The sequence below is a fragment of the Talpa occidentalis genome, unplaced genomic scaffold, assembly GCF_014898055.3.
Source record: "Talpa occidentalis isolate TD23 unplaced genomic scaffold, MPIMG_talOcc4v2.1 talOcc4.11, whole genome shotgun sequence".
NCBI classification, from domain to species: domain Eukaryota; kingdom Metazoa; phylum Chordata; class Mammalia; order Eulipotyphla; family Talpidae; genus Talpa; species Talpa occidentalis.
This window is the reverse complement of record NW_023601104.1, coordinates 23527806-23549816: the sequence shown is the minus strand read 5'-3', so window position 1 is coordinate 23549816 and position 22011 is coordinate 23527806. Positions and strand designations below refer to the sequence as shown.

The window sequence follows — 22011 nt, the reverse complement described above, 5'->3', positions numbered from 1 at the left end:
CAAAACATCAAGCTAAGCTGTAACAAATATTCTAATTGCAGAAACTGGGAGAAAATAAATACATAGTTAACATAAGCCAAAAATCACAGAAAACTTTGTAGAAACTAATGAAGCTTGTTTTAAATGTTTAAATTTATATTTAAAACATTTAGAAAAGCAAAAAATAACTGAGACAGAATAACAATGTTAGAAAACTTACACTACCTCTTATCAATAGTTACTTTAAAAGACACTAATTAAGATGGCATGGTATTGATATAAAGATAAAAATATAACAAAGGAACAGAATACTGACACACATACATGGCCCAATGATTTTCAATGAGATAATGAAGTTTATTTTTCTTTGAGGTTCTTTTTTTTTTTTTAAGATTTATTTATTTATACAAGAACCAGGGTACAGGCCAGATGAGCAGGAGGGTGAGAGGATTCACCAGAGACAGAGTGGGGAACAGAACAGGCAGAATGACGAAATACACTGCTGAGGGGAGCAGCGGGCAAGACAGGAGAGGTCTGCCGCACCATGTGGGATTCTCGCCAGCCAGCTGGGATAGAACCCACTCTGAAGAGGCTGCGGACAGCTTCACAGTGAGGCGTTCAACCGCCTGCACCACCAGGGAGGCCCCGATAATGAAGTTTAATGGAGAAAATGTATTATTCTCAACAAAAGTAGACAGCCTTTTACAAAATGAAAACAAAATAACTTCAACACTTCACACTTGAAAAAATAACTTACAACGCATCATAGACCTAAATTAAGTTAAATGTATAAATTATTACTTTCTTTTTCTTGACACTGTTACTAACAAAGATAATTCCTAAGTAACCCAGAAGAATTCCATGGTCAGGAAAGTATGTTCTGTCCTTAAATATACATAATTTACAACAACCTACTAAAAACTGAGAATTTTCACATAAACTGAGAAGTCTATTGATACACACATAAATTGTCCATGGAGTCATGTATCTGTATGCTGTTAATTAATATCCTATCAAACAGTTTGAAGAACTATGATCTTACTCAAACTTTTTATTTTACATTCTAGGAATTAATGCCCAGAATATTTTAACTCAATTGAACAAGCTCATGTATCTCATAGGAGAAGTCTTCCGGCTTAAATCCTCTGTAATTCAAAACAGATTATCATTTTCACTGGTATACCCTGGAGTTTTCAAACCAAGTATTGTTTCTATTTCTGTGCTTCTGGTTTCCTGGGTTATTAGTATAACTCAGATGATTCTATAGTGTAATAATCTTTATGCCATGAAAACGAGCATTTAATGAACAGAATGTTTGAACATTTTTTGATTTTCTGCAATTAATTCCACCAGAAAACAGTAAAATCTTAATTCTTTATGGATTAAAGAAGTAGAAGCAAAGAAGGGAAAAGTGGCATTTGTATGAGAACAGTCCACAAACACTAGTACAGAAATTGCAAGAGAAGACTCCAAGAAGGAAAGAAAGATACTGAAGAAAAGTGATCTAAGAGACTACAGGTAGGTTTTGCAGGAAATCAAAAATAGTATTCACAAGAACAAAAACTCAGAAAAGTATAAACGAAGTGGTATCACCAATGTAGAGAAGATACCTGGTTCAAAACAGCTGATATTTTATTGCTGAATCACTAAAAAAATGTCCTATACTACATGCCAAAATTATGGTTTGTTCCATAAAAAAAATTAATCTACTCATTTGCTAGCATAAAGATTTGCTCATCAGTTCAGTATGTTGAAGGAAAACATTGAAAGTTTGTTATTCTCAGATTAAAATGTTAGAATATGTGACAATAATGTATCACAAAAGTAAATAACAAATTAATCATGCTAAGTTTTTGGCATTCATAAATTCACTTGTGTCTCATAACTGTGTTGTGAGATAGACATCCTTTCAAACAGATCTAAGGAACTGAAGTCTTGCTTTTTTTTTAATTGATGTAACAATGGTTTGTAACACTGTATATGATTAGTAGGTTTGCCTTTTAAAATCTACATTCTCTATGAAGAATGCAGATTAACAAGAATCTATATGTTTATAAGAAACTAGGTTGCCCATTTAACCCACCAATAATCTTCAAATCCAAAGAGCTCTAATGCAATAAACATTTCCTATAATTTTAATTTTATTTACATAATTTACTTTTCCTGATTTACAGAAACTCTTGCTGGGCATCAAAAATTATAACAGGTCCTGCTCATGGATCAGACAATTTAACATTATCAGAATGGTCATCCTACTAAAAGCAATTTACAGATTCAATGCAATTCCAATAAAAATCTCAATGGAATTCTTCAAAGAAACAGAATAAATACTGCTGAAATTCATATGGAATAACAAAAAACTCAAGGGCCTCCCCGGTGGCGCAGCGGTTGAGCGCTGGGTTGCGAAGCTGCCTGCAGCCTCTGCAGCGCCGGTTCGATCCCCGGCTGCTCCCCGACCACCGGAGGAGGGTCCCACATGGCGCGCAGACCTCTCCTGCCGCCCGCTGCTCCCCTCAGCAGTGTACTTTGGTCCTTCTGCCTGCTCTGCTCTCCGCTCTGGCTCTGGTGAATTCTCTCACCCTCCCGCACTTCTGACTGTACCCAGTGCTTGTATAAATAAATAAATCTTTAAAAAAAAAAATAACAAAAAACTCAAATACCCAAAGCTCTCCTGACCAAAAAGGTAGAAGAATGGAGGTATTATACCTCCAGGCTTCAAACAATACAAGCCATAATAATAAAAACAGTATGGCACTGGAACAAAAACAGACACACAGACCAATGGCACTGAATTGAAAGTAAAGAAATAAAGTCACACATATATGCTTAACTAATCTACGACAAAGGAGCAGAAAATATATACACTGGAATAAGGAAAGTCTCTTCAATAAATGGTGCTGGGAAAACTAGATTGCTACATGTAAAAGATTAAATCTAGACTACTATCTCATACCATACATAACAACCAACTCAAAATGAATAAAAGACTTAAATGTAAGACGTGAAACCATAAAATAAACAGAAGCAAGCATAGGCAAAAAACACTCCATCACATACACCTCAGAAACATCTTTGAGGATTCAGCTCCAGAAGCAAGGAAAACAAAGAAGATAAATAGCTGGGACTACATTAAACTAAAAAGTTTCTGTATAGCAAAAATGGACAGTAAAGAAACAAGCTAGGGAATGGGAAAAATTATTTGCATACCACACAACTGATAAGAAACTGATATCAAAGACCTACAAAGAGATTAGATTACACAACTCAACAAAAACAAAGCAAATGACATGGCCAAAAAATGGGCAGAAGAGGTAAAAAGACACTCCTCCAAAGAAGAAATACAAATGGCCAACAGGCATAGGAAAATATGTTCAACATCACTTATTACCAAGGAAATGTAAATCAAAACCACAACAAGATACCACCTCACACCAATGAGAAAGGCTCATATTAAAAAAAAAAAAAAAAAACTGGAAACAAAGGCTGGTGAGGATGTGTGGAAAAAGGAACCCTCTTACACTGGAGGGAATTCAAACTAGGCTGGCCACTATGGAAAATTGTGTGGAGAACCCTCAAAACTCTAAAAATGGATTAACCATATGACCCAGAGATTCCACAGCTAGGAATCTACCCAAAAGACACAAAAAACACTAATTCAAGAGGAAACCTACACTCCTATGTTTATTGGAGAACTATTTATAATAGCCAAGATATGGAAACAGCCTAAATGCCTCAAAACAGATGAATGGTCAAGATGTCATATATATACACAATGGAATACCACTCGGCGATTAAAAAAGATGAACTCATGCCATTTATAGCAGCATGTATATAAGTGGAAGGGATTATGCTAAGTGAAGTAAGTCAGAAGGAAAAGGAAATATATAGATTTTTTTCATTTATAGGTGGGAATAGAGAAAAACCGAACACAGGGTCAGGAAAAAAGACAAAATTTGCAAGCTGACCATATACTTGAGGCAAACAGCAAGGAAGGGGAAAGGAGTGGGGTCAAAACAGGGGAGGGACGAGCACATGGGACTGTGGTGATGGAAGATCTATGGAGACTATATCTGAAGGGATTACAATGATATTAAGAAAATAGAAATAAAATAAAACCACTTACAATAAAACAACAACAACCAAAAAAAAACTATAACAGGTTCCTCATCTTGTTCAGGGTATCTGCCTATAAAAGGAGCTTCCAAGACTTATAAAGTTATATCTGGATCTATAAATTTTCATGAGACTGAACATAAAAAGAGAACACTTAGAGATTAGCTTTAAAATTCCATTTATAATGCTAAATGCTTTATAAAACTTTTTCTAATTCTCACAAACTTCTTACGAGGTAAGTCCCTTTGCAGATGATAAATCTGAGACTCAAAAATTAAGTATCTTATCTTTTCCAAGTTCAAATATAGTAATGAAACCAGGAAGCAAACTTACCTGATTCATTATAGTATATATTTTCATGCATAAAACATAAACAGTATTTTTATAAGAGTAATAGTACCATCATATTGCAACTTGCAGAGTATTTGTCGTGAAAGTCCTAGACAAGTAGGTAGAACTGTTTTAAAGTTGTTGTTTTTTTATATTTTGGCAAGTGTGTTATGGGTAGAAAAGGACAGTAATTTTGAATCACATTGCCTAGTTACTAATCATGCATATAATCTAGTAAATTATCTACCTTCCCTGAACCTCAATTTCCTCGCTTCTGAAATGGACAGGACTTTTTTTTTTAATGATTTTTCATGAGCAGGTATGAAGGTATAAGCAGGTTTGCAAACTGTTGTGACAAATGCTAGTTATGATTAATATTAATAAAAACAGGCTTTGGGCCTAAAAATATATTCAGTCAGAATCTACCCTCCATTTTATTCTCATGAATAAGCAATATGTAAGTTATAGAAAATAATAAAGAAGCTGTCGGAAAGGACAACCTCAGTAAGTAGAAAAAGGGACATAAAATTCAAAGATTAATATGTTTTGACTTTTGCTTGTTAACTTTCAAGACTGAAAAATGAGATTTTTAAGGAGAGAATTGTAAAAGTCAATCTTGATAAAGATGCTATTTTCATGGACAAACTTTAGAGAAACTCTGTGAGGCGAGAACCTGACATAAAGACTCTCCAACCACAGAGCATCTCAACAGGCTTTATTGCAAGAATAATGGTCAGACTGAAAAAACAGAAGGTTTGAATAGATAAAAATAGAAAAATGGACAATCAAAAAATTATGTAATTTCTTTCATTTTAAATATCTGCTGGAAGAGATTTTAAAAAGCTTATATTTCATAAACCCATCTTTTTCTTATCCAAAAATATTAAGATTAAAATTTTAAGTAATTGATCTTTTGAATACAACCAAGAGTTACGTTCTTTCTTATGAAAGAAAGAATAAAGCCCTTATGAGTTTATTTTAACCTAACTTCAAAATGAACCCTTTTCTCATCCATAGTTTTCTTCACATTCAAAACATTCAGAAGGAGCAGTTACATAACAAAACAGAGATTAATGGGAACATAGACGCAATATATAGAAAACACTTACTTTAATTCTCTGTCCCTCCTGTCTTGCTTTGCTATTTAACTGCTTCATCTCGTGTTTTGTACCTGAGATCAAGAGGCATAAAATACTATTTCAAAATTTGTGTGTCCTTTCTAATTATTGCAATTTGAACTCCTAGTAGCAATAAAACCTACATGGTTTCCCCCTTCAAAAATAAAACCAATAGCAAATAATAATCTAGAGAAAACATCTATTGTAAAGAAGAGAAACTAACACTAAACTGTATACCCATCAATACTGACAAACGGGGACAATAAGTAAAATCTTTTTTATTCACACACTAGATTTTCCCATTTATAAGGGAATCTATCAAAGTCAGACAATCTGGTAGGTGCATAACACAATCACAGCTAACTTGTCAGAACTGAATTAAAACACATGGAATTTGATTCAGGAGTCATGGTGGGGGGGGGTGTTGAGGAGTGAATTTGTATGGTTTCAGTCACCAAACGGTACCAGTTTATTTTTTGTGTATGAAATCTCTCCCCGTTCCATTATTTTGCAATTTTGACCAATATCATAATTCAAATCGTATTTCATCACAAGACGGTCTATGTAATAATATCTTATCAGATCATCTTATTTCCAGTCATTCACTTTGGATCCATCCTTCAAACCATAATAAAGTAATCCTTACAAAATTGTGTCATCCCCTACCTAAAAATCTATTAATTGGCTCTCCACTCTCCAAAAGGTACCTGCCTAATCACACTATCAATAAGGCTAATTTACCATTTGCTGAATTTTGTGAGTTTGAGCCCCTATACTTGTGATCCCATCTTTCAGCCCTCCGGAAGATTGTGTTTTTTAAACTTTATTCACAGAAATACTGTCAATTTTATAATATTCTACTCACATACTTCCTCTTCTATTAATTCTCTGGTAACCACCCAAAGTAATTGTTCCCTCTCCTGGAATCTTATGGTGGCCAATGAGATTAACTTGTTAATTACTTATAGCCCAATTCCACCTTCACTTTTACTATCTTAAAAGAGTTATAGAGTTTTATTTAACTCTTGGTAAATGACTTATATTTCTAACCATATTTCCTGAACTTGAAGGCAAACATTCATTCACTAATGATATTTCAGAAAGAGAGAATTTACAATTCTCAGCACCATAATATTTTAAGACTACAGTAAGAACATGTTCCTTAAAAGCAAGCAGGCAATGTTATCTTTATTTACAAGGGTGACTCATGCTACTGTGCTCTGCTGGGAGAAGCAAAAAAACAAGTTCTCTCTACCGCTCCATATTTCCAAGGCCTCTAGTATTAAATGGAAATGAACTATATACCAGGTTCTCCCAAAACACTGGTCAGTATAACCTTTCCTGGGGTCAGAATGACCTCTGTGCAGCTAGCATATGGAGAGAAATAAGGCTCCTGGGTATCTGATTTGCTATCCATCAACTACAGAGTGGCTCTTAACCAAGCTTTTCCACATCAATGAAAAGATACCTACTAAGGATGGAACACTGAAATTAAAGATCCCTTTAGCCACATCTGGCAGAAATGGTCTATAAATTGCTAATCTCATTCAGATAATTTAATGTATTACTTAAAATTTCCATAGAATCTGAAAGTTATATGCTTACTCTAACTGATTTATTATTTTTGTTTCTCTTATCCCAAGTACCTACTTTATAGCATTTTTAAAAATAACTCTCAGGTTAGATCAAGTCCTCAATCCTTGTAGCTTCATATTTTCATTTTCTATCTAGCCTGGAATATCAGGCTGCTGATAGACAGTGCTGATTGATATCCATGCACATTTCTAAAGACTGGTTTAAAAAATAATACTGCTTAAGGCTTTAAAAAAAAAAACTGAACTTCCACATCCCTTCATTGAGATAGGTAGTAGAAGTCATAGCATCTATTAATATGAAAGATCTCAAAAAACATACCTATTTAACTTTTAATGAAGTTGCTTAAAATTATTTTATGCTGAGTCATATATAGCAGCTAAAGCCAATGTATTTTGTATCAATAGCAACACATCTCCACTGAACATGAATAACTATCATACTCTCTCATTTCAAAAATTATGATATTTCAAAAACATGAGGAATGAAAGAGAAACACCAACATGATTGTTTCACTATGCAAACCATACTATAAGGAAAAGGAAAAACCATTGTGGAAATTTATCAATTAGAAAAAATAAGCACTCAAACTCTACTCAATACTGCTGCTTTTCCAAAAATAACGAATACAAATGCTAGTGATTAAAATGTCAACTCCTAGTCACTGCTGGTGCCTACAAATATAATTACTTTAGTGGTTATCTACCAGTGAAGTCATTTACATTTTAAATGAAGGAAGGAAACACACTGTAACTTAGAAAAGAATATCAACCAGAGAGGTCTATTCTCTTCTATGAGCCCCATCACAAGCCCTAGTGCAGGTGCAAACTCCACTGGTAGTTCAGCACTTTTGAGTTTGGTCTAGAAAGGAAAACCAAGATGATATGTTTCCTTGGAATGAACTAAAACAATCAGGCAATATTTCAAAAAAAAAGAATTTATAGATCAGGAAATATAACCATAAAAATGCACAGAGTATTACTAAATATTTGGGGAAAAATAATCATAGTGGTAACAACAGTAACAATGACTTTTATTTATCAATTAATAAAATTAAATACTCCATATCATTACATTTTAATCATTTCCAAAACCCTATAATTATGTATAAAATCATAATTTTAGAGATGAAAAATCTCAAACACATATAGGTAAATAAATTGTTCAAGGTCAAAGAGTACAACTCTCCAAGCATTGTGATCATAAATAAAACACTTTGCTAAACAGTGCCATCAATCAAAACAATAAATAACTTGTCAGCACAGAAGACAGGAAGGTCTATTACCATTAATACCATTACTATCTGCTTCAAGCTTTGCCATCTTAAATGAACTAACTTCCTTCCCTTGATCTCCAAACCCAATTAATCTAATAAGTCTAAAGATCCTTCCCCAATTTGATTATATTCAGCAAACATGTAAACAGCATCCATTATGCATAAAGAACTGTACTACACAAATTAAAACTTATTTTTTAAAGATTTATTTATTTATTTATACAAGCACTGGGTACAGTCAGAAGCGCGGGAGGGTGAGAGAATTCACCAGAGCCAGAGCGGGGAGCAGAACAGGCAGACTGACGAAGTACACTGCTGAGGGGAGCAGAGGGCAAGGCAGGAGAGGTCTGAGTGCCAGGTGGGACCCTCGCCGGTGGCCAGGGATCGAACCAGCGCTGCAGAGGCTACAGGCAGCTTCGCAGCCCAGCACACAACCACTGTGCCACCGGGGAGGCCCCACAGATGAAAACTTTTATACTGAAATTTGTCAGATGAAGACTTCTGCTTTCTCAAAAAGAAACAGACAATAGAAGGGGAAAGGAAATCAATTTTACTCATGTCCTTCACAAACCTATAAGAAATAAAAGCATACTAAGCATGACTGGACCAAAAAATAACTCTTATTCATAACATTTAAAATGCAGCACATTTACAAAAATATTCATTCACTAGCATTTGTTCACTGTTACATATAGAACTAGTTAATGAATTCTGACATACATGCAATTAAAGTCAACACTTACGTAGTACACACTACATACCAGGCACTAATGTAAGCACTATATGCATATGACCTCATTTAATTCTCACAACAAAGTCATGAAGTACTACTTTTATGACCATTTCATAGATAAGTAAACATTGACTTTAAGTGACTTTTCCAGAATCACAATGGTAGTAAGTAGCAGAGATAGGATTCATACCCAGTCAGTCTAACTCTAGAGTTTATGCTCTTAACCATTGCCTTTTAAAAAGAAAATAAGGAAGGCCTCCCCAGTGGTGCTGCAGTTGAGGGCTGGGTTGCGAAGCTGCCCGCAGTCTTTACAGCACTGGTTCGATCCTTGCTGCTCTCCAGCCACCAGAGGAGGGTCCCACATGGCACGCAGACCTCTCCTGCCGCCCGCTGCTCCCCTCAGCAGTGAACTTCGGTCCTTCTGCCTGCTCTGCTCCCCGCACTGGCTCTGGTGAATTTTCTCACCCTCCCACGCTTCTGACTGTCTGTACCCAGTGCCTCTATAAATAAATAAATAAATCTTTAAAAAAAAAAAAAAGAAAAAGAAAATAAGGGGCCTCCGCTAGTGGTGTGGGCAGTTGAGTGCAGCACTGTGAAGCTGTCTGTAGCCTCTGCAGCACACAGATTCAATCCTGGCCGGCCCAGCAAGAATCCCACATGGTGCAGCAGACATCTCCTGTCTGGCCCACTGCTCCCCTCGGCAGTGTACTTCAGTCAGTCTGCCTGTTCTGTTCCCCACTTTGTCTCTGGTGAATCCTCTCATCCTCCCGTGCATCTGGCCTGTACCCTGGTTCTTGTATGCATGAATAAATAAATCTTTTTTAAAAAAAAAAGAAAAAGAAAAAATTTTGAAACTACAGTAAGTCACTAATACTGTAGTAAGTAAGAAAAATTATGTTCTCACCATTATGCCAAGTATAATGTCAAATACAGAAAACATTTGTTTAAAGAATTTAAAATAAGCAAAAAAGGGGACAAACTCATTAGATTTTAATTACTCTTTTTAGTATCTAGAGCTTTAACCTTGACCATCACTTTCACTTATTTCTGAAAATATAAGTACTATCGACATCACAATGATCCTATTCTCTTCAAGTCTGCTTGTATTTTGCACAGGAGGGCAGTAGGTGAAGAGTGCAAAAATCAGGACTTAACAAAGACAATGAGGTCCAAGAGTACAAAATCAAATGCTGGGTTACTCCTTTCTGAGCATTCCAAACATGTTCTGTCTTACCACCACATTTCCTAATGGTAGGAATGGAAGACTATGATTTCTTCTATAACCACTATTAGGTATGGTGTTTATTTCTATGCCTGCCTAACAAAAATCATACACCAAATGATTTGGTGTGGGCAGTTCTGACAACTAGAAACTCAACCAATCACCTTTACACAAGGAAGCTACTTTTTTCTGGTTGATATGGAAAAACAGAGCAGACACACTATAGGAGCTCTTCTAGAGATATTATTCCTACTTCTGAGTGAATAGGTAAAAATACTAACACAAGTGGCCTCTTAGCTACACAAGTTATTAGAGCAGAATTGCTAGAAGTAGACTTCAAGTCATTGACCTATTAGATAAACAGTGTATCTGGAAAAACACCTCTTCAAAAGTTAAATATTAAGTTCAGGCTACAGAAGTTTGTGTAGCTAATTTTGTACAGTAAATTGTACAGTAAAAAAAGAGTATTCATAGACTTCAAGGGCCAAATACGGTTTTACAATATCATAGAAAATTTCCTCTTAGAGTTTTGTGAAGGAATGAGGAAAAATGAGAACAGTTCAGTTGAATCCATGTAAATTAAAAATGTGTTTTATAACTTCACCAAACTACTAATTTTTCAGTTTTAAAAATATTTTATTGTGGCCGACCATTTATAAACATTATGAAAATATTTTCATCAATGATGGAAAGTCATTTTTTAGATGATTTACTTTTTGAAATGTACTGAATATTATTAAATATGATGTCTAAACAAATTTCATTCATAAAACTGCTACAAGAATATCTAATTTTATTAAAGTTCAAACTGACGTTAATTTTACTAACAATGTGCCAAAGCTGGTTTTTACACAACATCAATATTCATTTCTGAATTTATAAAACACATACTAAAATAGGAGAATGAAGTACTTTGGTCCACTGAGATTCTTATTAACAAAATTACATCTACCTATATTTAGCAGCAAGAAAAAGAGAGCTAAGATGATCTACAGTGTTTAATGATAAAAGTCAAATTTTTTATTATCTTCCTATAAGAGTGCTGAGGGCAGATTCAAATATTAAAATATGACCATAAATGTCTTTCCTGGGTGAGAAGAGTACAGGGAAGAAATAAATGGTTGGAAATTGCAAATGAAAAATAATTGCAAATAATCAATTTAACTTTTTACTGCACACAACATACCTTGAAAAAATAAAGGGTAAAAACTGGCATTTTACACTTGACCTATGGATCAAATAGCAAAAAAAATCAAGAAGTCCAAGAAAAGCTTTGAAGTCCATTCTTGGAGGTAAACCTAATTTCAGGACCATGAAATATGTAAATATTTGGATACATTATTATGTTCTTTTTGCCTAAACTCCTATTTAATACTCAAGTAGAAAAAAACTGAAACCGTGAAAGGGAAGTAAACATAAAATACAAAGGCACCATTTAATGCAAAATGAGAAATAACATGTTATCACAGAATAACTCAAGTTTCTAAAAGAAAATAACCCAGTATTAATAAGCAGTATTTTGTTCTCCACTATGTAAAACATCAGCCTCCAAAATCTAAACAGGAAATCTTCTTTCCTATTCACATTATTGTTAAATGAATCCAAAATTCTGAAAGGTGGAAGGAAATTTGGACATCAATCAGTTTATCTATCTCCAAGAAAAAAATGAACATTCAAGATTAAATGGAAAATTCATAATAGAGTGGATGGTAAATCCAATTCTTGTGATACCCAAGACAGTGCCATTTTAACTATAATCCAGTACTCTCAGCACTTATCCCCAAAAGGAAACTCTGAAATTCATGTTAACTGTCTCTATCTAAATATTTTTGGATTTCATGTGACAGCTCCAGTTCTTCCCAAAGCATTTAAAATAAATTAACCATGGGCCACAGTCAAGTGTAACAGCAAAATCACATACTTAGGTAAATTTAATATAGTATTTTTCAATGTACAGCAGTGTAACCTGAAGCCATATATTGTTTTCCTCCCACGTAAGACAACTTGCTTCTAGTGTTAAGTACCCTTACATTTTAGACCACTTTATCTTCTCTTCGTTAATTCTGTGAGAAATAAATAGTTCATCATTAATTCAAAGTATGTTCTTTTGGAAATGGTTATCTCTTAACCATATACTAATTTATTAAGTAATCTGGGAACACAGCCTTTAATTTTATTGTCAATTCTTTGGTCCAATTTTCACTCTCTCGGTCTCATTTTATAATGGTTTTGGTTTTGTTTTTCATTTGTTTGTTTATTGCTCAAAAAGACTCCTAACATTTTGACATTCTGTGTGTAGAAAATTAGCTTGGTCCTATCTTCTCCTAACTGCCAAGCAGAAAATAGCATCTGTTATCTGTCTATTTTGGCATGTTTCTAAAAGACAGTGATACAGATTCCCTCATATAAATGCCCAATGACTGGGGCAGGGAGACTGAAAGCTGGTTCTTTGAATGCCAGAGCCAGCTCTCAAAGCAAATAAACAATATACAAGTAAAAATGGCTACAGAGGAATGAAGCATACTTAGTGAGGCATTTCAAATTCTTCTGATTTGGTAAAGGATACTCCAGGTTGTCCAGGTGTACAAACAGCACCAAGAATATTTCCTTCATTGTAGAGAATAAACTTCCAAAATATGGCAGTTAGGGGGGTAGTGAACTATACTATGAAGGATATGTTAATCTTCATATTCTTAAGAAATGAGTGCGTATATGAAAAAACTTACTTGTTCTGCCAAATTATACTTTTAATAAGGATAGATAAGAAACTTACTCGAGATGAGTCATAAGATGGGCTTGGTTGACCACTTGTTCCCCAAGATGTTGTGCCTCCTCGTTCATCAATACCTAAGGAGAAAAGAAAGCAAAGGCTCTAAATCCAAAAGGATACTCTGATGAACTTTTTTTTAAAAATATATACAACAGTATATATTATATTTTTTAAATATAATTCACAAAGTGACATTCATTTGCATGGAACTGGCTATACATGCATCCTTGTATCAGAAACCTATAGAAAATAAGTTACATCAGAGTATCTATGCCACTCCACACAAGGCCCTATACACACTATAGTTTTTCAGATGAAAAATATGTCTGTGGAGACTTTAGACTAATACATAAGTTAATACTCTCCATCTCTGAACACAAGAGTGCCCTCAGAACTTTCTACAGTTTAGTAATAACTATGTGAGAATATCAAGAATTTGGTTAAGATAAACCTCAGAAATGGAAGAAAGTAACGCCCCAATCAGGAAACAAGAAGAATCACAAATTAAAAAATGGAAGATAAAATCAAGGAACTAGAAAAATAAGAAAAAGCAAAATCCAAAGTCAATGAATGGAAGAAAGCAATAAAAATTAAGCATAAATCAATGAACTAGAGATCAGAAAGATAATCCAAAAGATCAATGAAGTAAAAGTTGGTTCCTTGAAAACATTAATTAAATAAACATACCATTAGTCAAACTCGCAAAGAGAAACATAACATAATAAAATCAAAAACAAAAGAGGGATTAAAAAAGAAATAGAAAGGATCTCAAGAATATTATTGAACAATTACATGGCAACAAGTTGGACAAATTTCCAACAGGAAATGCACAAATTCTTATAGATATTCTAAGACTGAATTAGGAGGAAGTAGAAAAATCTGCATCGTTACAAGTAAAAAAATTAAAACAATAATCAAAAGACTCTCAAAAAGCAAAAGTCCAGGACCAGATGAATTCATTAGTAAATTCTACCAAATTTTGAAAAGGAGAAAATACCTATCCTTCCCAAACTCTGTAAAGTCAAAAAGGAGGGAAAGCTTCCAAACATTCTCCATGAAGTCAACATTACCCTTATTTCAAACACTGCAAGGATGTCACACAACAAAAGAGAACTACAAAGCAATTATTGCTGATGAACATTGATGCAAAAATCCTCAATAAAATACTTGCAATCCAAATTCAATAATACACTAAAAAAATCATACACCATGATCAAATGAGGTTTATTTCAGTGAAAAAAGAATGGTTCAACATACACATATCAATAAACAATACACATCAATCAAAGGACAAAAAAATTCCAATCACCTCAACAGATGCAGGAAAAGATGCATCTTGACATAAATGTACTTTTTTTTAATATAAAAAAAATTCACAAAATGGGTATAGGAGGAAATGTACCTCAACAGAATGAATACAATGTGACAAACCCACAGTTAGCATCATACTTAATGGAGAAAAACTAAGTTTCCCTTCTAAGCTCAGGAAAAAAGTCAAGGATGTACATTCTCACCACTACTATTCATCAAAGTTTTGAAAGTCAGAACAATTAGACAAGAAAAGGCTATAAAAGGTATCCAAAGGTATTGGAAAAGAAGAAGTAAAACTATCACTATTTGCAGATGACATGACATACATAGAAAATCCCGAGTCAAAGGAAAGCTTTTAGAAGTAATAAATGAATACAGTAAAGTGCCAGACTACAAAATGTACAAAAATCTATTTCATATCTGTATGTTCATTATATGCAAATAATGAGCAGAAAGGAAAATCACGCCCACAATTCCAGTTACAAGGTCATCTAAAAGAACTGAATACCTTAGAATAAAGTTTAAATAAAGATGTGAAAGAGTTGTGCATCAAAAAAACTGTAAAACATTGGTGAAAGAAGCAGAAGACACAAATGAGAAGGAAAGGTATTCTATGCTCATGGACTGGAAGAACTAACATTGTTAAAATGGTTAAATTATCTAAAGTAATGTAATCCCTATTAAAATCCCAATGGCATTCATCACAGAAAGAAAACAAAAAATGAAAATTTTTAGAACTAAAAAGACATCAAATAGCAAAAACACTCCTGAGAAAAAAGAACAAAAATGGAACCATCACAACACCCAACTCCAAACTATACTACAAAGCCATAGTAATTACAACAGTTTGGTATTAGAATAAAAATAGACACACAGATCAACAGCACTGAGGGTCCAAAATAAAATCTCACATATATGGATAACTTAAGACAGAAAAGCTAATGGAGCAGGAAAAGTTTATTCAATAAATATTACTGGCTAAACTGGATAGCCACATGTAAAAGAATGAAGTTAGACCATCATCTAACACCATACACAAAAATTAACTCATTATGAATTAAAGACCTAGATGTAAGACCTAAAACCATAAAATAAAGAAAACAAACATAGGCGATATACTCCTTGACATCAGACTTAGCAATGTGTTTGGGAATTTGACTCCAACAGGAAGGGAAACAAAAGAAAAAGTAAACTACATCAAACTGAAAAGCTTTTGCACAATGAAAGAAACTTGCAGCAAAATGAAAACATCCTACTAATGAGTAACTATATCTGCCAATCATACCTCAGACAAGAGGTTAATATCTAAAATATACAAAGAATTCAAAGCTCGACAATAAAAAATATACAACCTGATTTAAAAATGGGCAGAAAATCTGAAACACCTTTTTTAAAAGATTTATTTATGCATATAAGCTGGGGTACAGGCCAGAGGTGCGGGGGGTGAGAGGACTCACCAGAGACAGAGTGGGGAATAGAACAGGCGAACTGACCGAAGTACACTGCTGAGGGGAGCAGTGTGCGTGACAGGAGAGGTCTACCTCGCCATGTGGGTTTCTCCCTGGCCAGCTGGGGATCAAACTTGTGCCACAGAGGCTGCGGATTGATTGCTTCATAGTGCAATGCTTAACCCCTTGCGCCACCAGGGAGTCTCCATATCTGAAAACACTTTTCTAAAGGAAACTTGGCCAAAGGCGCACGACAAGTTGTTCATCATCTCTTATTACTAGACATATGCAAATCAAACAGTGAGATACCACTTCACACCTGTGAGAATGCTATTATTTTATCCAATAGATAAGAAACAATGACAGAGGATGTAGAGAGGAAGAAAGTTTACACACTATCAGTGCAAACATACGTTGGTGCAGCCATTATAAAAAGTGGTGTAGAAATTCCTCAAAAAATTAAAAATAGAAATTCTGTATGATCCAGCTATTCTATTTCTGGGTATTGAGCAAATAAATAAATAAAAGCACTTCAAAGAGATATATGCACCCTGATATTTACTGCAGCATTATTTACAATAGCAAAGAGCTGAAAACAACCTACATGCTCATCAACAGAAAACCTAATAAAGAAGATGTGGTATATATACAAAATGGAATACTACTCAGCTATTTAAAAAAGACAGAGCAATGCAGTCTTGTCATTTGCAAAAACACGGATGGAACTAGAGAAAATCATGCTTAGCAAATAGGCCAGATGGAGAGAGACAAACGCCATATGATTTCACTCATACATGTTATATAGAGAAAACAAACAGATAGATGAACTAAAAAAAGTGAAATTACTTCTGGACTTAAAGACCAATTAGTGGTTACCAGAAGGAAAGGAGGCAAAGGAGTAGGTAAATAGGAATAAAGGGGAGAATGGTATGGTGAAAGCTAGAACTGGATTTTTAGTGGTGAACCCAGTGGAGTATATACACACTCAATGTTAATGACACTGTTAACTGAAACTTATATAAAGCTATAATGCAATGCTACTTCAATAAAAAAATTTAAAATATTCATTTAAGAACTAGTAATATTATCTGGTAAGTTTTAGCTTTGTGTTGTTTTGCTTTAGTAGGACTAAACTCTTCCTGCTCCATTAACTCTTCTGTCTTCTTAAATACACACAAAATCAGAACCTTTCAAGTAAAGCACTACACAGATTAAAAAAATGAAGCAAGTAAAACACCAGTTCAATTTAATAAAACTGAATTCTATCAAGGCAATGATTATATATTTTTAACTAAAGGCATTAAACTATATCAAACTATAGGAAACCTTATCAAATTAAAATTAATTATATCAAAAATACTCAAAATGACATGACAACTCATCCTGGTAAAATCTCCTCTAAAATTACACACAATCTGACCCAAATGAGTAAATCTAGTCTTATAAAAATTACAAAGGAGAAACAAAGCAAGAAGTGGTTGTGTGTCTTAATGTATCTTCTGAAGGTTTGACTCCTTTATTTTCACCTTCCAATCAGTCCCCAGAAAAGTAGAAAGAATTGGAGATCTTTTAATTCAGCCATTTCTCCCTTTTCTATTTTGAGAACCAGTCTTTTTCATCCTGGACAACTAATAAGGAACTCTTTTCTGACTCCTTCTGAGCTTATTTCTATAAGGAAATACAAATAGTTGACTTCTTTGTTTCATTTTTGCTTGAGAAAACTCTAGATGTTAATAAAGACAACACTTCACTCAGTTTAGTGCTTCTGCTTCTCTCTTCAGAAACATTCCTTGAAGTTCTGAGATGAGAATGTGATCTGTAGTAATTTAAATGGCACAATCTCTCCATGACTCCCAAGGTTCTTTGATAAAGACAGAACTGCCAATTGAAAGGGATCATGAAAAACTTGTGAAAAGGGAGTAAGTTTCAAAGTAGAATCTACTAATTGATAATTCAGTTATTCCTTTCAACAATCTGAGTTCCTAATGAAATTTTAAGTATTTTTTTTAAAGTCTTTAAAAACCATCTGTATAGAGAAAGCAAGTACCTAATCTACAGACAATATTCTTGACACATTTCAAGTGAACCAAATCTTTGAAAACCAAGGCTGAATGTAGAAACACAGTGCTTTGTTCATTCTTGGAAAATTCTTATTAAAATTCCTAATTTTGAACAGATTTTACAAATTTGGGGATTACCATATAAACACACACTTTGTTACCTTTTCTCTAGTATCACCAGTTACCTGCAGGCTATTTTCTAAGTATTTTCTTTGCAATTAACACTATACAACAGGATAGGATTCCTGAGACTCAATCCAAGACGAAGGCTATTTATTTACCTACATAATTCATTAATATAAAACTATTTTTAAATGGCATACTTTCATTTTGTAACTATTTTTCTATAGGCATTATGACTTTTTGTACTATGCAGTCAAAGTAAAATATAATAAAAGCAGGGTCTCAAAAATTGTACAACCATAGCAGCTTTATTTACAACAGCCAAAAGGTGGAAGCAATGCAGGTGTCCATGGATGGATGAATGGAAAAATAAAATGTGGTGGGAGTCACAGGAGATTTGAGGGGGATAAATTCTGAAAAATGGGTCATTAGGCAATTTCATTTTGCATGAAGGTCACAGAATATAATTACACAAACCTAGATGTTATAAGCTACTCTCCGTACCTGGATAAATGGTACATCCTACTGGGGCTAATGTTGTATATCTGATCTGTAATTAGCTGAAACATCATTTAGCAATGTATGACCGTATGTACACATACAATGGAGTATTATTCAGTCCTAAAAAAGACAACCATTCTGAGACATGCTACAATAGGGATAAACCTTTGGAAAATATCTGTATGTATTTGACTCCTACAGTAGTCAAATTCAGAGTAGAATGGTGGGCTGGGATGAGGGAGTAAAAAATCACAGTTTCACTGAACTCTCTGAATACATAACGGAAACTTATTTTGATGATTCTATAGTAATGAACTATCATATTTGGGTTTTTTTTTTAAAGATTTATTTATTTTTATACAAGAACCAGGGTACAGGCCAGATGCACAGGAGGGTGAGAGGATTCACCAGAGACAGAGCGGGGAACAGAACAGTGTGATGAAATACACTGCTGAGGGGATCAGCGGGCGAGACAGGAGAGGTCTGTTTCACCATGTGGGATTCTCGCCCGCTGGCCGGCAGGTATCAAAACTGCACCACAGAGGCTGCGGACAGCTCCACAGTGCGGTGCTCAACTGCCTGCACCACCAGGGAGGCCCTATCATATTTGTTTTATGATTGAATATTCTTATAGCAAATGCTCAATATAAGGCCTATATGTTATTTCACATACATTTGTAAAAGATAACATAGAGAAGATAGGTGCATGTTACAGGAAACATTTCAGACACAATTTAAAAAGATTAAGTGAAATTCTCTGAAAACACATACTCAATTTTCATCAAGTAATGCTAATCACTTCCACAGCATGAAGGAAGATTAACTAAATGAAGTGGTAATTAAGGAAAATGAGCAACCCAAGAAAAAGTACTACATACCAAAGATACTGGACATGGCAGAGAACTCAAAGGATGCTACAGAATAAATAACAAAGATCTGGTCAGGTTTTAAACCCCGAGCTCTATAGTTTTATTGTTAATATATCTAGACTCATTAGTAGAAGGTCGTGGCTGGCACTGACAAAGGCAAGAGTCATCTTTTAGTATCAATAACTCCTTTCTGCTGAGGACAATGGCTGCACAAACATAGAAATATTACAGGAATAATAAACCTTCCAAAGCTTCAGCCATAAGACATAAGGTATGTAGAAAAAAAGAAATTACACACAAAAAAAGAGACTTAACACAGAATTTATACAATCTGAAAAAAGCTGTAAGAAGTATCTATCAACCAGAAAATATACCATAAGTTCAATACAGTGATGGGGGTCAGGGGAGAGGGGCTTGATTTCTATTAAGATATGTCTGAAACATAATTTCTAATTATCTTCTTTCCTTCCCATTTTTCATGTTTACATGCGAATTCAACAGTTCCATAGAGAAGCTAGTTCCCCCAACTGACAGATTAATATGACCGATGTAAAATTTAACGATAATTAAATGGTATAAACACTGAGTGGCTTCACTTTCTAATAAATGTATCTATTCCTATTTAACAAGATTAAAGGAGTTAATAATTTAATTACTCCCTTTTTTGTTAATCTATTATATACAGAATTTCTTTTACATAGAAGATACCTACACTTCTGAATGGAAACAATTAAACAAAATTCAACTTTTATTTTGATCTCATGTCCCCAATTTTTAAAATCATACTATTTTTATATAATAGTTTTAATAACGAACAATTTGACTTTAAATCTAAAAACAATGGTTTGTGAATTCAATGAAAGCAATCTGCTTATTCTATAAAATACTTAACAGGAAAAAAATTAAAGCAAATTATAAACTACTATAAACAGAATTTATAAGAGATTGGAACCTGAGAAACAATAAAAGGTGAAAGCCAAGTTTTTGAGGGGTCAGAGAGCAAGACACTTGGAGGAGCAAGTAATCTCAGCAATTAACATCTGTCATTACTCTCTTTTCTAGAAAGAACTCAGATATTGCCACCTGCTTATGCTCCACTGCCACCCTATCATCTTTAGTTTACCAAAAGTATTCTTTCTTGAATATTTTGTATACATAAAATATCACTCAAGGTTTAGTGAGACTCAGACAAGATCTGCTTGGAGGTAAGATGTGTGAAAGTAATTCAGATAGTAATGGGAGTCCAGCGAGCTGAGAAAGGAAGTAGGAAGGCAATGCAAAGAATGGAGAGAAAAGTACTAGGAATATCTCCTCTCGCCTCTCCTCTCCTCTCTCCCTCCCCCATATCTATTCCAGTAAGTAAAATGCACTATATCAAATCTCAACACCATTATAAATAAAGAAAAGATAATATACTTGCAGGATGCCACCTGCTGATAGGATGATTCAATAAATGATTTGATGAAAGAAATCTGGAGATAGCTATGATATATTCTTCATGTTTCATAAAACAAATCTAGCAATTTTTTCTAGAAATTCACTGTGAAATAGGATCAACTGGATTATAATAAATCCTTTGTTGTTTGATACACATGAAAAAGAAAAGCTAAGGAAATATTAAAATTATAAGGGAATTTAAGTACAGTTAAGACCTAGGAACTCACATAAAGTATATCACCTTGGTTATAAACTTTTTTACTCTGAGATTCTGTATAATCAACTTCAAATAAAGCACTTTTTAAGCATGCAAAAAGACCAGCAAAAAAGTATATTACAAATTCCTTTTTCAAGTAAATCCTTTAAAATTCAGTAAAAGTTTGTTTGGTATTGTTGAGAAAAAAGATTTTTGGTGACAAAGTACACCAGACTAATTCTCAAATTGACTAACCTTGAAAATAACTTTCAAACAGTGATTTTGCTGTGTTTTTTTTTTTAAATCACATCACTCTATATAAATGTACTGTGAAGACGCAACTAAACAGGACGTTCTTGTTATCTAATTAAACAAGTAAGAATTAGAAAGTTAAAAGGAACTGTCAGGTCTATCTCTTTAAGAAAGACAGAAACTGTCTGATGGCAAAGGATTGAAACTAAATTCTCATAGGGTAAGCAGGTATTACTCTATACCACCTTGGGAACTGTTTAGTAACCTGGTAGATCTTGCAGATGTGCTCTGACTTTCCCTAAAAAAGCTCTTAAACTATGTCCAAATGTCCCCTAAACTAGTGCCATGTTTCTGGAAACTGGGAAACAAGACCCTCCCACTATCCTCTCTAATCCAATACCCAAGGCCATACCTCAACAACATCACTGGTTGTTTTCTTTCATAGAGGCCCTGAAAATAGTCAACTCTTTTTTAAAAAACACTTGATGCTGTTCTCCAACTCTGGCTGAGTCTCCAGACTCATTTTCCTACTCTATTTCTCAGTGGTGTAATCCCATCACAACCCAAACAGTTCCGAAAATTGACTATTTTCAACACGCTCATTTTAATCCAAACCATCATCATCTCTTACCTGTGTTTTTGCAACAGCTTCTTAAAGGATCTCTCCCTTCTGATTGCCC

General features: G+C 34.1%; 1 protein-coding gene across 4 annotated transcripts in view; it reads right to left on the bottom strand.

Annotated features, from left to right (window-relative positions):
• The window catches only part of TCF12 (transcription factor 12), a 325867-nt gene that overhangs the window by 200838 nt on the left and 103018 nt on the right, over positions 1 to 22011 (bottom strand). For 3 of the 4 annotated variants that reach the window (XM_054701785.1, XM_054701789.1, XM_054701793.1), the window contains exon 4: positions 13138 to 13211. In XM_054701785.1, coding sequence (XP_054557760.1) covers positions 13138 to 13211 — 74 coding nt within the window. Of the gene's footprint in view, positions 1 to 5531; positions 5594 to 13137; positions 13212 to 22011 lie in introns of those variants that run through there. The other variant, XM_037502558.2, reaches the window with a different exon arrangement.